This window comes from Peromyscus maniculatus, chromosome 1 (genome assembly GCF_049852395.1).
Source record: "Peromyscus maniculatus bairdii isolate BWxNUB_F1_BW_parent chromosome 1, HU_Pman_BW_mat_3.1, whole genome shotgun sequence".
In the NCBI taxonomy this organism is placed as follows: Eukaryota; Metazoa; Chordata; class Mammalia; order Rodentia; family Cricetidae; genus Peromyscus; species Peromyscus maniculatus.
Window position 1 is genome coordinate 130,346,747 of NC_134852.1, and position 22,677 is coordinate 130,369,423.

General features: G+C 39.4%; 1 protein-coding gene across 11 annotated transcripts in view; it reads left to right on the plus strand.

Moving 5' to 3' along the window:
* LOC102926537 (phospholipid-transporting ATPase ABCA3-like) overlaps positions 1-22,677 on the plus strand; it is a 106,736-nt gene that overhangs the window by 26,932 nt on the left and 57,127 nt on the right. For all 11 annotated transcript variants that reach the window (XR_013044499.1, XM_016004156.3, XM_006985724.4 and 8 more), the window contains 6 exons: positions 5,051-5,167; positions 5,491-5,608; positions 5,890-6,063; positions 9,425-9,606; positions 14,962-15,093; positions 18,763-18,892. Coding sequence is in view for 10 of the 11 variants with exons in the window: in XM_016004156.3 (XP_015859642.1) it covers positions 5,051-5,167; positions 5,491-5,608; positions 5,890-6,063; positions 9,425-9,606; positions 14,962-15,093; positions 18,763-18,892 (853 nt within the window). In the remaining variant the exon portion in view is untranslated. The remainder of the gene's footprint in view (positions 1-5,050; positions 5,168-5,490; positions 5,609-5,889; positions 6,064-9,424; positions 9,607-14,961; positions 15,094-18,762; positions 18,893-22,677) is intronic.

Below are 22,677 nucleotides of genomic sequence, written 5' to 3' on the forward strand. Positions count from 1 at the left end.
GTTTCTAATTTAGATGAGTTCTATTTATCCTTTGCACATATGATCCCTGGAACTTAACAAATGACACACATGTATCATCTTGTGCTTGCCCTGTCTTGGTTTCAGCCAAGGTTGTTCTCCTGTCTGAGGTTACAGAGGGGAGAAATTCATTTCTTAGCTCTTATGGCTGTGAATTCAGCCCCTTACAGTCACAGGACTTGATGTTGGCCAGAGCAACTGAAAAGCTCAAAGTGCAGCAGCCTCCTCCTTTATGGGGTTCAGTGTAATTACAGGCACAAGAGTTCATCACTCCTGCCGCCGCATTCCATTGATCAGAGAAGTAACCAGAAAAGAATCTCAACACCACAAGGCACAAGGGACAAAGTCACTTGGAGACTGTTTATGACACATGGTAATTTTTAATTGAATTCCAGACATTGTGGTATTTACTTTATTGGGAACTTGATAATCTTGCATTTCTGTGTTTATGTTTTATTCTGAGGCACACTTAGGTATTCTGAAAACAGTTTATCCTTTGAGATCTTTTCTTACTCTTTTCTCAGGGCTAAGGATGGAACTCAGGGCCTTGCATATTCCAAGGTAGTACTCTTCCACTGAGTTAGAGTCCCAAGTTTTGATTTTTTTTTTTAAGACAAGGTCTCAAATATAGCTCAGGTTAGCCTTAAATATTCTCTACAGCCCAGGATGGACTCAAACTCCTCACAATCCTTCTGATTGTGCCCCCTAAGTTCTGGGTTTATAGGCATATGCCATCACACTCAGCTATTACTTTATAGTTTTTTGATGGGTGGGATGACAGTAGAATTTATTCTAAAGCTTTGGTTCTTGGGTTGGAGCCATTTTGCTCCATTGGTCACTTGGCAATGTCTGGAGGGAATTTTCACAACTAAGACAGATATTACTTCCACCTGGTTGGTAGAAGCCACAGATGTTGTTGAATATCCTACAGTTCCCAACATAGTGTCCTGTAATGCAAAACTGAACTGTCACCATCAAAGTTGAGAAACCTTGATATGCAATGAAGACACAGGAGAATGTTCTATACAGATTTTTCTCAGTAATATTTAGGTTGAAAATCCAGGTCTAGGCCTACTAAATTGGACACACTACTCATATAAAGTCCTTGTTAGTCATCTTCTTTGGACTGTGGTTATGATTCAACCTGGCTGGGGAACTGGAACCCGTGCCTTCTATGCCAGTGTTGCTGCTGTCCTGGCTCTGGGGTATGTCTTCCTGAGTTGCAAGATGGAGATGCCAGGAGCACCATCTAAAGGTGTCTGGAGCTCTTACCCTGCTAAGCTCCCACCTTCTCTGAAATCTGGCCCTGGAAACTCCAGCTGATTTGCCCTCTCAGGGCTTGCTCTGTCTCTTCACCCCAGGCAGCTGCTGGGCTCTGCTTCAGTTCCTACTCCAATCATGGAGACAATTACTAGCAATTAGCTAAGCACTGGGTAGACCCTCCCAGTTCACCTTGCCCTTTCCTTCTTGTCCTTACGTGGAAACAAAGAGTGCTTTCACAGCTTAGCCAGCTGCATATTTTTCACTGCAGGTGTGGACCAAATCCAGAGCCTTGATCATTTGTAGGCACTGATGAACTTAGGCTATTGGCTAAAACACTGCAAGAACTACCCCTGGCCCCTCAAACCGGTGTGTGGTTACTTTTCTCATTGATGTGACAGAAGCAAGGAAAGAGTGATTTATTTTGGTTCTTAGTTTCACTGTTGCCACTTCATAGTGTGGAATGACATGTGGAACTGTGGTGCTGTGGTGGAACAGAGCAGCTCACATTGTTAGGGTCCTGGAGATGTCCCACAAAAGACCATCATTCACGTATGCAATCAGCAAGAGTATATTTTATTCCAGCATGCTGGGGCCTGCCATCCCACAAAAAGGCAAAATGGCGAAGACCCCAAGAGCTACTGTGGAGGCTGGCTGGCCTAGTACATACTGACTGGGGGCTGGCTCAGGGGCCCAGGCTTGGTGCATCCTCTCTCCCTTGTCTATATTGTCAGGGGCACCAGTGATTAATTGCCCTTTGTTCATGGACCTTTAGAAACTGCTTGTTCAGTCTCAGGAAACTGAAATTGACTAATCTCCGAGAGTCAGATCTCTGAGAGAAGACTGAGCAGCCTGTTATGGCACCTGCTTGGTCCTCTCAACACCATGGCAAACAGGAAAGAAAGAAGGGAGATGGGTGAAGAGAAGGCTAAGGAGGGTGAGGGAAGGCATACTCCCCTGGGCATGCCCCCTACCTTCTACCATTTTCCAATAATGTTATCATATTATGAATCAAGTGAGCAATTCATTCATTAGAATGAATCCATAATGATCAAATTGTCCCTAGAGACATTCCACATACCTACCCAGAGTGTACTCTGCTAGTCTCCTACTTCTTAATCCAATTGATTTGACAATTAAGATTGATCATTATATCTAGGTGAGAAATTGCTTTCTCTTGCATCATCATTAGGATGTACTGCAACAGTATGTAAGTATTTCTTATATATTTTAGGGGATCCACCCTGATGTTTAGGCCATTCTTTCATGAGAGACTCCCCACGGTTGATTTTGCAGTAACTCGAGCCATAAGTTCAGCTAAAACTAAACACAATTGTAGGAAGTTTTGTTTCTTTTGAAGCCTGGCCTCTCATGTCCTAAAAGTCAATTTCTCGTTTTTGTGTTTCTTAAATAAATAGCCTCCTTTAAAATTATCATGAATAATGTCTTTTAAAGAAATTTCTAGTTACTTTTTCTAGCATTGTATTTTTGTTATATTTTACTTTAATCTTTCAGGATTTTAGACTTCAGGGATTTTAGATTTTTACAGATTTTGGGCATGTCTTCCAGCAAATTCTCAAATGTGAGGAAAACATAGATAATCACCCAACAGATCTGACATTATAAATTCCATTCTAAGACCAAACCAATCAATTATGACAGCTATCAGTGATCTAAACTGAGAGACTGGTCAAAAGAAAATTGTAAATGTAAATTAAATTTATCCTAAAGCCACCTCTCCATGCAGCATTCTATACCTAATACTGCATGACAGTCAATATTATCCCCTCAACAGGATCTGAATCACCCAGCAACAGACCTCTGAGCAATCCTGTGAGGTGCCGTCTTGATTAGGTCAACTGAGGTTGGAAGACCTGCCCACTGTGGGCAGCACTGCTCCATGGGCTGGGGTCTTGGATTGCATAAAAAGGAGGAACTGCCTGAACATTCATCACACACAGACAGACATTCTCTATGTCATTGTCCTCAAATACTATCTGTATATACTGCTAGTAGGGCTTCGTGACTCTACTGTTGAAGGGTGTGACCCATTTTTTTTTCAGAGCTGAGGACCAAACCCAGGGCCTTGCGCTTGCTAGGCAAGTGCTCTACCACTGAGCTAAATCCCCAACCTTTTTTTTTTTTTATGAACCATTTCTTTTATCAAATAAACTTCCAAACTGAATTGTCTAAAGTTTTTCCTTTATCACTAGCCACTAGGAAAAAAGAGGCATTGGAGACATGCAGTGGCAGTTGGGAGAGGCAGGAACGGGGAGTCCTTCAGAATGATTCATGATACTGTTGCCTCCTCTCAGTCTAGCTTTCTAATCTGAAACTTATTTTATTTTTCCTGCATGTGCGTATTGCATGTGCGCCACATGCGTGCCTGTTTCCTACAAAGGCCAGAAGAAGGTGTTAGATCCCTGGAATTGGAGTTACAGATGGTTGTGAGCACCATGTGGGTGCTGGAACTGAATCTGGTCTCGGGGCCCTCTGCAAGAGCAATGTGCCAGTTACCCGTGCCTTCCCCAACCCCTTTGTCAACTTGACACCAGCTAGAGTCATTTGAGAAGAGGGACTCCCAACTGAGAAATGCCTCCATAAGACTAACCTATAGGCAAGTCTGTAGGGTGTTTTTTTGGTTGATGATTGATGGAGAAAAGCCCAGCCCATTGTGGGTGGTGCCACCTCTGGGCAGGTGGTCCTGAGTTGTATAAGAAAGCAGGCTGAGCAAGCCTGTAAGCAATGTTCCTCCATGGCCTGTGTTTCAGCTCCTGCCTCCAATTCTTTCTCTGACTTCCCTCCGTGATTGAAGTATAACATGAGAGTTTTAAGCTAAAATAAACCTTTTTCTCCCCTAAGTTGTTTTTGGTTATAGTATTTTATCATAACATTAGAAACCCTAACTCAACCAAGCAACCAGTGCTCTTAACAACTGGATTTCTTTTTTTTTTTTTTTTTTTTTTTTTTTTTTTTTTTTGGTTTTTTCGAGACAGGGTTTCTCTGTGTAGCTTTGCGCCTTTCCTGGAGCTCACTTGGTAGCCCAGGCTGGCCTCGAACTCACAGAGATCCGCCTGCCTCTGCCTCCCGAGTGCTGGGATTAAAGGCGTGCGCCACCAACGCCCGGCCTAGCCCCTGGATTTCTAATTTGTAAATCCAGAATAGATTTGTGTAGATACCCGGTAGGATAAAAGCAGTTCTAGACAGTGTTAAGATGAATACACGTGGCTTTGTGCTCATAAAACGTTATTTATAAAATGTAAGGTGGGTCATAATTTGCCTAGCCCTGCTCAAATCTACATTAGAATTGAAATGTATTTACCTTTTGGGTTTATTACTTCCTGGAAGTAGGGTATAATGAAAAGAAGAGTAATCTTAGCTTGCTTATCTGTTTTTCGAGACAGGGTTTCTCTGTGTAGCCCTGGCTGTCCTGAAACTTACTCTGTAGACCAGGCTAGCCTCAAACTCAGTTCTGCCTGCCTCTGCCTCCCAAATACTGGGATCAAAGGCATGTGCCACTATGCCTAGCTTAATCTTAGCTTTTTAATTTTTAGATTTTAAAGGTGTTTCTTATATCAGAACCAGAACTTGCTAAGTCTTAGGAGAAAAAAAAATAAATTCTGCACCCAGAATTCTGAGTAGAAATTATGCCACTCATTAGGTACAAAGCTTCCATTTGGGATGTGATATTCAAGCTGTGTAGGGTAAGATGAGAGAAGGCATTTTGAAATGTGTTTTTCATAACACCTGGCTTATGTTGATTCCCCTTCAGGAATACCAGCTCATGGTGGGACTCAGTAATGCTATGCTCTGGGTTTCATATTTCGTCACCTTCTTATTGATGTATTTCATCATCATCTGTTTGCTGTGTGGGATTTTATTTCTCAAGGCAAGTATCCATTTGTATGCAGCATACCACAGCTTTAAGAGGGATGAGAAGTTGAGGTGCGGGCAACGTGTGTTAGTTTGCCAAAGAGTAAATGCGTTTGGCACTGACTCCACTGTGGAAGTCCAAAAGGCCTAGTTGATCAGACGATGAAGAACAGATCTAGGTGAATGGCCCTTCTGTAGACAATGAATTCAATGGCCCGGTAAAGTGAGTGGCGTGACTCACCTCACTGGGGCCAGTGTTCAGTATTCTGCTTTACTTCCACACCTTTGTTCCTCATCACTTCACATGTGATTAAACTAGCTTCCTAATTATTTCATCAGATTACACATGAGAGAGTCTTTGAACACAGTGACCCGCTATTCATCGCCTTCTATTTCCTGTGTTTTGCCACCTCCTCAGTGTTACTTGGCTTCATGATCAGCACATTCTTCGATAAAGGTGAGTCAAAGGCGCCTTCTGTGAAACAGCCTGTGAGTTGATTGAAAGGGAATCTTGTTTGGAAGCTCCCTCAGTTTCAGATGCCACTGGATCAATTTCAGGAAAACATCTTCTCATGCTATCATTTCAGCAAAAGTCTTTATGGGGCACCTTCTGTGCACTGGACCCAGTGCAAGATGCCAGTGATGCGGGGTGGGCATGAGGCCCCTCCCTTTGGAGAGCTTTGGTCCTAGCTGCTGCAGCTTGTGTTTACTGATCGCCTTTTCTTCCTCCCTTTCCAGCTTCTCTGGCCACTTCTATTGCATGCTTCCTCCACTTTCTCACATTCTTTCCGTACTTAATCATACTCCCGATATACGAACAGACAAGCCTCGGCGGGAAGCTGGCTCTCAGTCTCATCACAAACACAGCACTAGCTTTTGGGGCTGACATAATATGCAAGATGGAAATGAAAGGTGAGTCTTCCCTTTGTGACAGCACCTTCATTTGTTTTAAACCCAGAAGGAAAGGACAGAACACACAGAGTTGGGGGAGAGCATGGGTGAAAGGTTTTCCAGTGGTCCCACATATCGGTTTTATCATAAAACATTGTATGCACACTGTGGACACACACAGACACACACATACACACACACACACACACTTACATGAGAATTAAAAATTATATAAGCAGTATTACAAGTAATATATTAGGTATTTATGTTTGCACACATATGTATGCCCATGTCTTACCTATGTCTCTTCTAGGGGATAATTTTGTCATGCCAGACAACAGAAGCCTGTCACACTGAAAGATGTTAATGTTTTACTACTGACATGATTTTAGTTTTTTTCATAGATGAGTTTATCCAGCTGAGAAAAATTTGAGTAGGGTTGTAGTGCATAAAAGAATATGCTTAAGTGTTTAGCTTTATTTAGAATGATGGTAAGTGGCATTGTGTTTTCATTCTTTGTTATTTTCAGTATGATTAGCTTTGTGTTTTAGTCTTGTGTCCTATAACCAGAGAAGTTTTTATGATTCTTTTTGTGATATCTTTGTTTAATTTTGGTATATTAGCATAATAATACTAACCATATATGTTGACACAGGAATTATTTCATTCTTTATGTTTTCTTTTTGGGAAGAGTCTGAGAAAGAGTGGTGTTAATTAGCCTTTAAACATTGGTAAGATACACAATGAAAACCTACAGTTTAGATGTTTCTTTGCTGAACTTTTTGTTGTTCTGCTTTTTACAGATACAACCTATCTTAGTTAGGCTTCTACTGCTGTGATAAAACACCATGACCAGGACAACTTACAAAAGAAAGTGTTTAATTGAGTTAACCGTTTCAGAGGGTTAGGGTCCATGACGGCAGAGCAAAGGCATGATGGTAGGAACAGCTGAGAGATCGCATCCTAAAACTGCAGGCAGAAGGCAGAGAGCACACTGAAGATGATGGGAGGCCTTGGAAGCCTCAAAGTCCACCCCGTGACACGCCTCCTCCAGCAAGGCCACACCCCCTAACTCTTCCCAATCAATTCCACCAAATGGGAACCAAACATTCAAACATGTGAGCCTCTGGGGCCATTTTCATTCAAACTACCACATAATATTTTTGCAGATCTGTTCAACTTTTCTGTTTTTGTTTTTAATTTCTAATATATATTATTCAAATCAGTAGAATTGTAATATTTCTATACTTTCATGTATCATGACTTGATGGCCATCGAGTTCATATCCTATCTCAATTCTTCCTGTTGCATGGTTCTTACTATCTAGTAACTCTTTTCTTACTTTCAGGTCTTTTATTGTTCCCATAGATTACAAAATAGAATACTTTTACATTTGTGTCTGGCTTATTTTACTTAACAAGACAACTTCTAGCTCCACCCAATTTACTGCAAATGAAGATTCCATTGTTCTTTATTTCTAAATAATATTTTACCGTGCATGTATACCACATGTTCTTTATTCCTTTGTCATGAGACAGACATCTAAACTTATTTCATATTTTATATATTGTGAATAGTCTCTCAACACACATGGGTGTGCAGGTACCATGTTGACTTCATTTTGTATACATGACTCTGAGTGGGATTGCTGCTAGTTCTTACATAATTCACCATTCCATCCCCTCCCATCCTCTAGTGTTTGCTCCAAGAAATCTGCTCTGACTCCAGTCAGTGTATCTCTATGTGTTACTTGGTGTTTCTCTCATGGATGTTTTAATATTCTTTCTTTGTTCTGGATTTTTAAAGATTTAACCATAAAACATTTCAGAGAGGTTATTCTGGGGTAGGGTAATTTATTTTTGCTGTTCCAAGTGCTTCCTGTACCTTAATATCCATGTTTTTACTAACATTTGGATGCTTTGGGATATTATTTCATTGGCTAGGTCTTCTGTATCCTCAACCTGTAGCCCTTCTCCCTTGGGAAGGCTGATTAGACAGATATGTGATCATTTGATGATGTCTCAGAGATCTTGTGTTTTGTTTTCATTTTTCTAGCACGTAGTATTTCAAGGTCTGATACTCTTTCTTCTAACTGATCTCTCTGTTGAGGCTTTTATACTTGATTTACAAAGCTTCTAATTTTAAAGATTTCTCTGATTCTTTTTCAAAATCTGAGTCTTTACTAATTTTCTCATTTGTATCCTGAATTATCTTCCTTAATTCATTTAACTGTTTATCTGCATTCATTAGCCTCTTTTAAAATCATTCTTTTGAATTCTTTACCTGTCATATCACACACTTTGATATCTTTGGAACCTGTTGCTAGTTACTCACTTTAAGGGGGGGTACTGTCTCCTATTTTCATTTTTTCTTGCGTTCATCAGTGCAGTTTTTACTTTTACCCAGTAGTAATTTCCAATCCCCTACATGCTAACCTGGATAACAGAAGTTGAACCTTATTTCTTCTTACTGATGAATATAAGTTTATATGTATTCTTGGCTGTTGTCATGAAGATTTGCCTTAGAAAATTGGGGTACTGCTGCCTTACAACACAGATATTTACTTTAATGATTCTATGATTTTGTGTGGTTTTTATGTCCCTGTAACTTTTAGTTGGGCTTGGATGAAAGTCTCCTTCCATTATTATTTACCTCCTTTTTCTCCTGGGCAACCTAAATGGAAGGGCATCATCAAATAACAAATAGACAGCATGTGTTTCCAGAATATAAGTGCAATTTCTTCCTTATTTAATCTCAAAGCAGCTGGGTATGGTGGGGGTCACTACAAACACCATGGCCAGCAGAGTGTTGATATGCAAGAGGCAAGATGGAAGTCTGCTTCAACAAGACTCAGTAGCAAGTATTGGTTCAAATTTCAAGAGTCTGACCCTGGCTGGTTTATTTTAGGCATATTTAAACACAGCAAATTTGGAATAAAATTTTCTGGTGATAATTAACTCAATTCCATGTTCACAAAAAAAGCTCAAGATGTAACTACATCAAAATCTTGTAAAGTACAAGTGACATCTTTCATATTCCAAGATAGATTCTGTAGATTAACTGAGAAAGCAGACGAAGGTAAACAATGCTCATGATAGGGGTCTGGGAGAGGATAGTGCTATAGATTGATTGAAATAAACAGGCTCAAGATAAAGATCTGAGGGAGCCCGTGTGGCCTGGCCATAGAGACAGCACACAAAGCACCATGCTATTAACCATATCCATTCCCAGTCTTCTGGGAGGAAAACAGGTTATATACCTGTTCCTTTGGAGAATCAACACTGCCTGTTTAACATTCCTGGTTTAAGACTTACATGCCTTATACGTGTTTGCTTCAGCCGTCGTTGGACATCTAAAGTAACTGTCTCCCATTCTGTTTCAGGTGATGGCGCTCAGTGGTACAACTTTGCTACGAAAATAAAAGCCGATGATGACTTAACTTTGGCTCATATAATAGGAATGTTTTTACTTAGTGCTTTTCTGTATGGCCTTGTGGCCTGGTACATGGATGCCGTCTTTCCAGGGAAGTATGGTGTGCCCAAGCCGTGGAACTTTTTCCTGCAGGTGAGCACACCTGCACCCATGTTCTTTAGAACCCCCAGTCATTCTGTGCCTGTCTGCAAAGAGTAAGCAGGATTGAGTCTACCATCCTCTGCATGGGGGCTGTGATATCAGACTTCCTGTTCCAGTGACAAATAACTCAGAGGGACAAGTTAAAGGAACAAAGGTTCATTTAGGCCCAGTCCACAGTCCCATAGCCATGTCATTTTGAGTTGAGGAGAGGCAGAACACATTTGTGCAAAGGTGTGACCAAACAAAGCTTCTCATCTCATAGATATCAGGAAACAGAGCTGGGATGTCTTTGCTGGTGGGATCCTGCCCTCTTCACCTTTATTCCATCAGTGCCTGGGTTACTGGGTGTTGCATAGTCAATGTTGTTCCCTCCCTTTAGTTATTCCTTTCTGGAAAAACCCTCAGGGACATACCCAGAAATGTGTTGTATTGAGTACCTAGGCAAATCTCAAGGCGATTTAATGAACAATGAAGATTAGCCACCATAATTCCTCATTCTTATTGCACTGTAACACCATTGTTTGCCATATGTATTAGTGAAATGAAATGGTTTTCTGCAAAAAAAAAATCCCATCTGAATGAATACACGGTGATGTCTGTAGACCCTAGTTAGGAGAGGACAAATTATACCCATGCCTATTTTTTATTTTTTATTGATGTAATGACTGCATATTAATGGAAAATGGTATACAATTTTAATATAAATATGTGATGAGTAGTTGATTAAATCAGGTTAATTATTGTTTGTATTTCCTTAAAGAATTATCATTTCTTTGTTTTGAGAAGCTTTAAAATCTTCTCTTTTAGTCCCTTAGAAGACACATTAATAGATTACTGTAAATTATAGTCACCCTGCCATGCTAAAGAACAAGTAGGTCATATTCCCTCTAAGTTTATTTTTCCATTTACTCCCTCCATTTCCTAGACTGTAGTGACTATATACTACTCTGTATTTCTAAGAAATTGGCATTTATTTTAGCTTGCATTGTGAGTTATTTTGCTTAACATTATTTCCTCCAGGTACGCATGCCAAAGTAAGCAAATGGTACAGTCTTCTTTTATGATCAAACCATATTCCATTTGCATGCATACCTCATTTTCTATATCCATTCATCCATCAAATCTGTGTCTTGGCTACAGAGAATAGTATTGCAGTAAACATAGAGTAAAATTGGGTTGCTAGTTCTATCTTTGTTCTTCTGAGGATCTTCTGTGCTGTTTTACATAATGGATGCACTGATTTAGATTCCCACTAGAAATGTGTGAGAGCCCTTTCTCTTCACATTCAGCAGGATTTGTTATGTTATTGTTTATGCTAATAGTCATCAATGTGTGTGATTATATATCCTTGTGTGATTTTGATTTGTAGCTCCCTTAGTGATGGTGATTTTTTTACTTACTGGCCCTTTGTACGCCTTTTGAGAAATACCTGTTCATATAATTTGCCATTTTGAAATTGCATTACACTTGTTTTTCTCACTATTGATAAGTTTCAATTGCCTATATATTCTGAAAACACTACTTTTAGACAACTAGTGTACAAAGTTCACAGGTAAGCTTTGCTGTGTTGATCATTACACCTGCTTGCAGATGGTCCTTGGCTCAATGTGATTCCATTGGCCTGATTTTGCTTGTGTTGTTGAGCTGTGAAGATCTTATTATAAAAAAAGCATCACCTATCCCAATATCTTAAAGTATTGCCCCATTTTCTTCTAATAGTTTTAGATGTTTGATTCTCATATGTGCTGTAAGATTGGCATCTGATCTCTTTCTGTGCACAGATATCCAATTTTCTCAGCAGCATTTATTGAAGAGACTTTTAAAATTCAATACATTTCTATTATTTGGCACCTGGTCAAAAACCAACTTCCTATACATAGATAGACTTGTATTTGGATTCTATAATGTGTTCCATTCATCTGTGTATGTTGTTATTCCATTGTTATCTTAGTCAGATACCACAGCTTTACAATATAGGGAAAAACCAGAGATGTTGATTTTGTGGTCAGATATTGTGTGTGTGTGTGTGTGTGTGTGTGTGTGTGTGTGTGTGTGTGTGTACAAACATATATTGGAACACATACCTGATAAGATTAAAAGGTAGGTTATTGAATCTACTTTTAAAAAGCAACTATTAGTTTTAAATATTTTACATTGGATTGTATTTTTGTATATTGTATACAAATTGTGTGTATTGATACAAAGTTGAGATTATTTTTGCTGGAACATACTGTACATACATTTCTACTCTTATTCAAGGTATTGTACATATACAGTTCATTTAACAATGTAATACATATTGTTAGTCCTTGAAAGTTATTATTATAAACTGTTTAGGATAATAAAGAAATTCAGATTAGTAGTTAGTCACCTATTACAATTGAACTTGTCATAATATTAGGTATGTTTTCAAGGTCAAACAGATATTTTAGATAGACAGATCATCTTCAAACACTTCAGAGATCTACAGAATATGGCATTTAAGATGGTTTAATAACATAGATTCTTTTATTAATGACAATGAGACATGTCTGCCCCTGGCAACACCAACCTACTTCAGAGAAGATGAAGGGCATTGAAGAAACTCCTTATGGAGTTTACTTTCTTTGTGGCAGAAGTTAGCCACTGGACAAGAAAGTACCCTTGCTTCAACTGCTGATAGTATGCTGTCAAAAATTGACAAGCAGGACACAAATGAAAGCACTGCTGAACCTTGCCAAGACAAGATAGGAAGGCCCTTCATAATATTCTGCTTCACAGATAAGTCTGTCAGATATGCTAGGCCTGTAGGATGGCTGCCCCAACATTGCAAATGAACTTTGGGTAACTGTCCAGGCATTCAGCTGTTTCTGTCGTTTCTCACATTTTTTTGGAAGTTGCTTGCTTGCACTTCCTATTTACTTGGGTAATATTATTTCCTTCTCTGGTCTCTGAGGAAGTTGTTGAAGACTAATAGTTATAGTTGTAGTTTTCCTTGTTAACAAATTCAGAAAAGAAACTCACTAAAGAGGTGTAAAGTGTGTAAGTTTGAAAGACATCAAAAGATAGTTTGGGGTTGGTAATACAGGTTAGGATAAAATGTGAAGTAGATACAATATTTTGGATTCACCAAAATAGGATAAATAATGGAGTATTTTCTCTGAATTTGTCAAATGTTAGTGGACTGGGCATTGTTAATATAATTCTTGACTGTGTATATTGTATATAGTTATTGTGCTTATTGTATATAGTTTTTCTTATATTAGTTATACCCTTTTATTATTTTAGACAAAAAAGGGAAAATGTGGTGATATTTTGTTGTACTCTAATAAAACTTGCTTGAAGATCAGAGGACAGAGCCAGCCACAAAGTTGACCACAGAGGTCAGGCAATCATGGCACACACCTTTAATCCTAGCACTTGGGAGGCATGGCAGAGATCTGTCTGGATCTCTGTGAGTTCATACCCACCCTGGACTACACAAGATTAATTTAAAAGAGAAAAAAAATTAACTTAAAAGAGAAACAGCCAGGCAGTGGTGGCACACACCTTTAATCCCAGTACTAGGAAGGTTGAGACAGGAAGTGATAGGGCTGGGCAGGAAAAGGAGACAGGAATCAGGACTTTAGGCTGAGGACTCAGAGGCATTCAGTCTGAGGATTTGTGGAGACAAGATCTTCTCTTTTCGACTGAGGCATTGGCGAAATGAGAAGTGGCTGTGGCTTGTTTCCTCTGATCTTTCAGCATTTGCCCCCATATCTGGTTTTATTATAAGACCATTTAGGATTCATGCAGCACATACCTGTGTGCGTGCATGTAGTGCAGTGGAGGACTCTCAGTGTCTTTCTCATCACACTCCTCACTCCTTTGAGACAGGGTCTCTTAGTGAACCTGGAAGGAAGTGGATGCAAGGAAGCAAGCCCCACATTTCAGCATCCTATTTATTTCTTAATGTTAAAGAAGTCATGTATTTGATTAAATTTACTCCCAGGCATTTTTGTAGCTATTGCTATTGTTGGGGGATAATTTTCTTGATTTCTATTTCAACTAGTGTGTTTTTAGTATATTAAAAAAAATTATTCATTTCTGTAGTTAACTGGTGAAGTTCACTGAATTTATCAGTTATTGCCTGCAAACTGAAATCATCTGACTTCCCCCTTTACTGTTTGGGTGACTTTTATTTATTTCTCTTACTTAATTGCCTGGCTAAGACTTCCACTACCGAGTTAAATAAGGATGGTAAAATATGAACACCCTTGTTCCAGATGTTAGCGTGAACACTTCCAACGTTCCCCAATTTGAGATGATGTTGGCTGTGGGCTTATAATTGTCTTTAATGTGTTGAGTAAATTCTTACCATACTTTTTTTGAAAACTTTTATAATGAAGATATTCTGAATTTTACCAAATGCATTTTCCATCCCTATTGGGATGATGCTCTATTTTTTAAGGATCAAAACTTAATAATTTGTCAAATATATAATTAAGTAGTACGGGCTTTCCTCCATAAATAGTTAAATGGTAAAGAAGGCAGAGACTACGCAGTACAGTAAGTTGCCCTACTTGGTTTTGAACTAAGACACCATAGACTTGCCTTTCATTGTTTGTATAACATCAGTAAAAGGGACTATGCTGGGACACTTTGCTCAGCCTTGGTGTAGGGAGGCGGGGACTGGACCTGCCTCAGCTGAGTCTACCAGGCTGGGCTGACTCCCCAGGGGAGACCTTGCCTTGGAGGAGGTGGGAATAGGGGGGTGGATTGGGGGGTGGGAAGAGAGAGGACCGGACAATCCGTGGCTGATATGTGAAATTAAGTTAATTATAAAATAAAAATATTTTAAAAAAGAAAAACAAACAAATGATAGATAGATAGATAGATAGATAGATAGATAGATAGATAGATAGATAGATAGATAAAATTTTAAAAAGGACTATTTGGTTGAAAAAAAAGCAAAGTGGTTTAAAATATTTAAGAAAATGATTTTATCCATCAGACTCACTCAAAAGTTCTAGCATTTCCACAATATGTAGATCAACCCTGCCAGAAAGATCTGACTTGGAGTGGGCAGCGCTGCTCACCCTGCACTTCTGAGGCAACATCATTGACTTTCTTCTTGTAAAGCGTTCAGCAGAATGTGTGTTCTGTAATTGTAATGTTAGAAAGTAGTATTACAGACAGACAATTTGCTTCACAGTTTAGTTTAAAGACATTTATTGTACTCTCTTCAAACTAGAGTAAACTGAGCCAGAGAGCTTTGAAATCTTTAGAACACTTACCTTTCCAGTAATACCATGATGATGATGATGATGATGATGATGACGACGACGACGACGACGACAACGATTTTGGTTGTTCTTGTTATTTTAGAAAGCCTACTGGTTTGGAGAGCAAGCCTCAGACAAGGAAGAGAGCCAGATCACTGACTTACCCACAAATGATTTTGTTGAACCTGAACCTATTGGCTTAGAGGCTGGAATCCGGATTCAACATTTGTACAAGGTATTTATTCAGCAGGTTTCTGTTTCTTGATAGGATGAAGAATCAGTCTACTATGAAGATTAAATGTTTGTCATGGTCACAATTCCACAGCTATGCTAATGAAGAGTCCTTTTGTAAGATAAAATTTAAGTGTATGCAAGAGAATCAAAAGTCCATGTGTTGCCTGGGCATGGCAGTGCAGGTTTGTTATCCCAGCCCTTGGGATATTTGTGAGTTTCACTCACTTGGATATAGAATGAAAGTCTGTCTCTAAATAGCATCTCTGTGCTAGTTCTCTCCTTCCTTCAGAATAGGATCTACCTTTATGTAGCTAATAATGGTATCTTCCGTGGTCCTCCATGGTGGAGTCAAGATGCAACTTTGATTAGATATTTGAAAATTATACCCTGATTTGTTTTATTAGAGATTAAACTGTTTGCAGTATTTTCTGGCAAAATATTTGGCGAATATGTTTTGTTAGGCTTTTATTCATTTCTGGATCTGGCAGGGTGTATTTTTTTTTTTCAGGAAACTCATACCTGCTGACATTCTCTTGCCTCCCAAGGAGCTATTCCAACTTCATTTGAATGTTTAATTTCATAATTTGTGGCAATTGAATCCTTCCCATAGTTTCTGCTATGTACCTGGGTTAAGGGCCCATGGAGGACGGGTCATGTGGCTCCTTTCCCGCCAATGAGTTGCCCCCACATTCTGCTTTGATCGTATCAGTACAGGTGTCAAACAGCCTTTTCACTGGTTTTCTTTGGATATTTACTAACATCACACATTTTCTTAATATGGCAGTGCTCTATCAAAGGAAGTGTCTTGTGCCCTTTTTCTGCTGTCTCTCCTCTCTTCATCTTTATTTCCCCGCAGAACTGCCTGCCCTCCATGCTCCTCTGTTGGTACAGTGGTTCATCTGGAATTGCCCTGACACACAGCTCTGCTCTCACAGTAGTTCCTTTTTTCCAGCTCTCTTCCCAAACTTGCATAGGGAATGTCGTGAATGCTCAGCCAACCCAAAGCCCTTTTCTGTAGCATTAATTGTTTACTCAAGAAATTCAACAGCTGGCTTCTGAGAATGCATTGTTTTCTAGAAGATGACTGGTACTAGGGATACAGAAATGAATACATCAGATAAAATTCTTATATTAACTAGGCTATAAAATCAACAAGGACTAGATTATTTACAACACCCAAGAATGATAAGTCTTCTAAACTGAACTTACAAGTTCTGTATGTTTTCCTCCTTGAAGCCATTTGATAATTCTAACCATGGACAAGCCACAAAAAGAACTCTACTAGAGTAATGAGAGGCATGTAAAGGTTTTTTTTGGGGGGCGGGGGAGGGGTCATCTTTGGTTGGCATGATAGATTGGCAGTTGAAGGATCTAGACAGATGGCCAGTCTTTAGTCATCTATATTGATATAGAGAAACTGGACCTATGACTCTAAAAGGAAGCATGCAATCTCTATACTTGGGGTACTCCAAAAACAAAGTCAATTTTAGAGCCTGGAAATGAAGCAGACTAAAGAAATAGTTCCAAACCCTGGGACAGAAGAAACTCTCCCTGAATATTTCTAGACTGAAGAAATTCAGATCTGCATGATGACAGTCCGTAAAAAAGCAAGAAGAGATTTTCCTGGGTACTCACTAAAATACATTTCTGAGGTGAGCTGACCAAGCCTAAACTCTGTCTTTACTCTGTTGAGTCCCAGATTAAGTGTATTTAATAACCAAAGGGGTTAGTATATGGTGGACAATAACCGCTACCACGTAGCCGTGGTTTTCTCATAACAAAATGTATTGAACAAATGAAAATGTTAGACATGTGAAGAAGCATGAAATGGTGACCATTAACAGTAAACATGTACAGTAGAAGAGTTTCATTAGGGACGTGATATAGATGTTAGGACTAGTAGGCACAGATTTAAAAGTAAGGACTAGTATATGTCATAAGCCCATCACAATGCACATCTCACCATAAGTTGAAATCAGAATGTCTTATGTCCCACCAGAGTGGGAAGAGTAAAAGATAAATAACCAGGAAACCCAAGATGTCTGTCAAAGAAGAGAATATATTCTTCTTGCCCTTGTTTGTCTCCCAGAACTTCAAAGTAAGGTCCTGTTGCTGAAACACCACGTTTTGGACACAGGACTTGGAGAAATTAAGTTGTAATGGACCTGGAAGCCTCCTCCCTCAGGACTAGCCCTCATTCGATCACAAACTGCTGTGACAGTTGTGTTAAGAAGAAAAGCAGTAATTAGTGCTACCCAGCTGCATGAATAGTCCTATCCAACTTAAAGCCTCTGAGCCATGGGGTAACCAACCCCCACTGATATAACTGCAGTGAACCCTTATACCTTATACATGATGCTCAGGGGACATTATGGAAAAGCGGGAGGGAAAATTGTAAGAGCCAAAGGAACAGAATGCCTGCTGTGAGATAGTATCTTCTAGACATGACGTGGAATTTTCACCTCGAATATCAACAATATGGGAGGAAGGGAGAGAGGGAGATGCCTGAGGAGGGAGGAAGAGAGAAAGAAAGAGTGGGAGAATAGAGTGTACTTAAGTGTGTCTGCAACAACAACAAAGAGGTCAGGTTGAAGTTTTTTAGGTAGGGGTTTAAGGAATTTGGTTCAGGGGAGGAGCTAATGTCCAGTAGCAAGAGTTCACTTCTCAGTGAAAAACTTAAATGGCACTGTGAGTGCCTGGTACTGTTGAAGGTCTGGATTGGCTCTAAGCCTATAGCAGAAAATCTGCAATTTACCATCTTATCCAAAGCACTGTTTCTTTCAAGTACAGGTGGAGAAAGGTGTGTTTAACTAGTCTTTGCGATTCCTTTTGCAACTTCCTGTCCATTGTTAGATATACAGTTTCCATGGTGTGTGCTTCCATGTTGCCCAGCTGATACGCTACCTTTCTTCCTTTGTTGAGTATCTGACTATTTACAGGAGTGTTGTTCTGAGCTCTCTGTTTGTTCCACTGAGGCATACTTTGGCTAATGTTTACTAAAATGCTAAATCATTCATTTGTATATATGCATACGTGTTTCCTGTTCTCCTGTTACAATTATTTTTCTGTCATGGGAGAAGGCACCGTGTATACCTTCTTCATAGCTACAATCAAAGCATATTCTACAATGTGTGCTACACAACAATAATTTCTTGTTGAATAAATAAATGAGCTGATTAGCACTGATTAATGACTAATGAGCTTTTAGTATGCAGTAAAGAGAGATGTCTGGGATCTGTCAGTCCCAAATTTCGGAATGTGTAGCTAGGTAGATAGTTGTGTGGCTCACGCGTTCCTCTTAGGTGTAATGAGTAGAGTCTACAAGCTGGTGAAATGCAACCGGAGCCTCAGTAGATCATTCTGAGACAGAAGAAAGACTGACTGAGGTCACTGGGCCTGACTGGCTGGGGCTGGCTGGGGTTTTATCAGCTTTAAGGTTGGAGCACAGCAACAACCTAAGACCGGTCAGGGGGAGTCTGTAGCCTGCCTGAAACCGTCCCTGTGTACTGCTTGAAAGCATTGTTTGGTCTCCATAATTTAATCTCTCTTTGACTTTTTTTTTAATTCTCAGCCTTGAGATTAATGGCATTTTTCTCCAACTCTGAATAATTGCTGAGTCCTCATTTACAGGTAACAGTAATCAAATTAGTCCTTGTTTTTCCTTTTACAGCAATTCACCTTAAAAAATAGTACCCTGATGGCGGTAAAAGACTTGTCTTTGAACTTGTATGAGGGACAGATAACAGTTCTTCTAGGACATAATGGGGCAGGAAAGACCACCACCTTGTCCATTCTCACAGGTGTGTATCTGGGGTGACACTGAGGGTGGTGTGTATCCAGGGTCACACTGGGGACAAGTTCAGTGGACCAAGGGTCAAGTGTGAGGCTTCTGCTGACACTCCTGAAGCTGACATCATCGTAATACAGTTAGTTAATTCACTCAGTTCTTAAAGTACAAACCATTATTATACAATTAGATTAGTGCTTATTTCTATGTCTCCAATTCTTCAAGCCCACCTTTCTTTGGAGTGTGCCATTCGGACTGATCATCCAAGTCCCTCTTTTAAAGTTTGTGGTCATCGCCTTTATTGGTCCCCACTTTGCTTTACTTTCTGTTCTTCTCTCCACGTCACAGGAAACCATTATGATTTTCTTGGTGTGCATTACTCCCCCTGCGAATGCACACCATGAATATATATTGATTTGTTGACAATATTTCAAACACAGAGCCGAACTGAAAAATTTTAAATCAAATATCCACATATATATATATATATATATATATGTGGATATTTATAGAAATATATATAAATATGGATATATATAACCTATTCTACTATACCAACATTTTACTATACTTTTTTTTCTTTTAAAAGATTTATTTATTTATTTGTTATGTATACAGTGTTCTGTCTGCATGTATGCTTGCAGGCCAGAAGAGGGTGCCAGATTTCACTACAGATGGTTGTGAGCCACCATATGGGTGCTGGGAATTGAACTCAGGTTCTCTAGAAGAACAGCCAGTTCTCTTAACCACTGAGCCATCTCTCCAGCCCCATTTACTGTACTTTTTATATACCTGTCAACCCATTTAAAAATATTTCAAAGTTAGTTTTAGACATTAAATATTCTTTCTGTTCTGTAACTTAGAAATTTTCTTTTGATACAAATATTTTGTAATGTTTAAATTTTACTTGCTAAATTTTGACATATGTATATATCTGTATAGCCCAACTGCTTCTTAAGATGGGGAACTACACCCAGAAAATTCTCTAATTTCTCAAATAGTCCACTTAAAAATAAACCTCGTTTTTATTTACTTATGTTGTGTGTCTGGGGAGAGGCACATTTGTGCCATAGCACACATGTAGAGGTCAGAGGCCAACCCCAGCACTCTCTCTCCTTCCTATGGGATTGGGATTGAACTCAGGCTGTCAGGTGTGGCAACAAGCGCCTTTACCCACTGGACCATGCCATCAGCCTAAGAATTCCACATTTAATTCATTTCAACCAATACATTTCATATGAGCCAATAACTTTGTTTATTCCATTAATATAAATTATTAACATACAAGGTATTGAGATAGAAACCCAAAGGGAACAGACAGGCCTCAAGTCTTTACCTCTAGGGATTTTATATTGGTTGAGGATTCTGATGAGTAGACAGGAGTTTTGTAATGTGGCTTGAGAAACACATCTCAAAGGGAGGGTTCTACCCTGGCAATCTTGAATAATTCCTGCTTTGAGTCTAGGAAAAGATTGAAAAAACCATAAATAGGAAGAGTGATGTGTATTACAAGGACATGCAGGGAACAAGAGCACAGCAACTGTCACATGACCAGAGAAGAGAAAAAGAGTGAGGAACGGCAGAAAGAACATGACAGTGTCAGGTGAGATCCGGGACAGGCCTGAGATCTCTAGGGCATGCTGGATGGGTAGGGCTTCTGAGACAGTGAGTGATGCAGATTGAGTGTTAGTGAATTTCTCCTGAACCTCAGTTTAAAAACCTCTTCTCTTAAAGGCATCCTTTCTGAAGAAGTGTTACGTGACTGTAAAGGAATCACTGTCACGGTTGACAGCAGTGCGGTATCTCCTCCCACTCACGGATGTCCCCGTATTGCTGTCTTGGAACACACTCCATGTGTTACGTGTGCATGACAGTTGTCCACAGTGGCACGTCCTTGTCCCAGAACCTGTTACTGTTGCTTTATAAGGCAGAGATTTTCAAATGTCCTTAAGCACAGCGCAGTGACTAGTACAGAAGAGGATGCACAAGAGAGAGCCCGTGAAGCAAGCCTGGAAGCAGAAGAGGGGCTGGCACTGCCACCCACCAGGCACCGCCACCTGCCACTGCGGCATGCTGCAATCAAGGGACCAGTGATGTGGGGTGTTAAAGATGTGTTACATTCATGTATGCTGGGGAAACATTTGCTAATGATGCAAAGATGTGCTCGAAGCACTAGCTGGAGAAATAAGGAAAGAGAAGTAAAGTAGATAGCTACAAACAGGGAAAAAAGAAATCAAAACTGTCTCTATTTACAGATGACATTATACATAAGAGATTCCAGAAATTCTACCAGAAAACTTCTAAAAAAACAATCAACAATTTTAGTAACATGGTAGGATACAGACTCAACACACACCAAGAAATGGATAGCTTTTCTATGCCCCAACAAAGAGTAAGAGATTGTGGACACACTCCCATTTACAATAGCTTCAACAAAATAAAATATCTGTGAATAAACCTAACCAAGGAGGTGAAGGGCATCTACAGTGGAAACCTTAAACCTCTGAAGAAAGAGATAGAGACACTAGAAAACTGAAAGACATCCCAGGCTCATGGGTTGATAGAGCTAATATTGTGAAAATTATTCTCAGATTTGATGTAATCTTAATTAAAATCCCCATATCATTCTTCAAAGAAATGGAAAAACTATTCTATGATTTACATGGAACCACAAAGGATTCTGCATAACTAAAACAATCCTGAGCAAAAAGAACAATGCCAGAGGGATTTATACTCTAGACATGAAGATATATTACAGAGCCATAGGAATAAAGACAATACAGTACTGGAGCAAAAGCAGATGTGCTTTTGTAAACACATGTGAACAAATTTGAAAGTGAACAAAATTGAACACCCAAACATGAGTACAAGTAGCTACAGCCATCTGATATTTGAAAAAGATGCCAAAAACATATGCTAGACAAAAGAAAGCATCTTCAATGAATGGTGCATAGAAAACTGGATTCCACATGTAGAAGAATGTAATTAGACCTGTATCTATCACCAAGCACAAAAACTAACTCCAAATGGATCAACAGCCTTAATGTGAAACCTGAAACTGGCAGAAGGCAGTACCCTATATGATGTAAACCTAGGAAAGGACTTTGTAAATAGGACTCCATTTGCCCTGGAATTAAGGGCAACACTTGATAAGTGGGACATCATAAAAATTTTTAGTATCTTTGCTTCTGTACATCAAAGGAATAAAATGAAGTGAAAAGGAAGCCCATAGAATGGAAGAGAATATTTTCCAGCTAAACATCTGAAAGAAGATTAATATTCAGAATATATAAAGAATTCACATTTGATGGGATTGCAAATTGCTTCAGCCACTATAGAAATCAGTGTGGAGAATTCTCAAAAAGCTGAATGTGAATGTGCTCTCTGGACCAGTTATTTAACTCCTTGGCATATGCCCCAAGGACTCAATAGCCTACTCCAAAGAGACTTGCTCAGTCATGTTTATTGCTGCTCTAATCACAATAGCTAGGAAATGTCCTTCAACTGATGGATGGGTAATGAAAATGTGGTCCATACACACTATGGTATACTACTTAGCTGTCAAAACAAACAGACAAACTGAAATCATGAACTTTGCTGGTAAATGGATGGAACTAGAAACGCTTATACTGAGTGAGGTAACAGAGACCCAGAAAGACAAACGTGGACTGCTGCCTCTCATCTGTGGCTCCTAGCTCCAAATCTTCAGGTGTGGGTAAATAACCTGGAGTAACTGCAGGTACCAGGAAAACAAAAAGGGGCTGTGGGGTGGCACCAGAGAGGAGAATATCAGAGTAC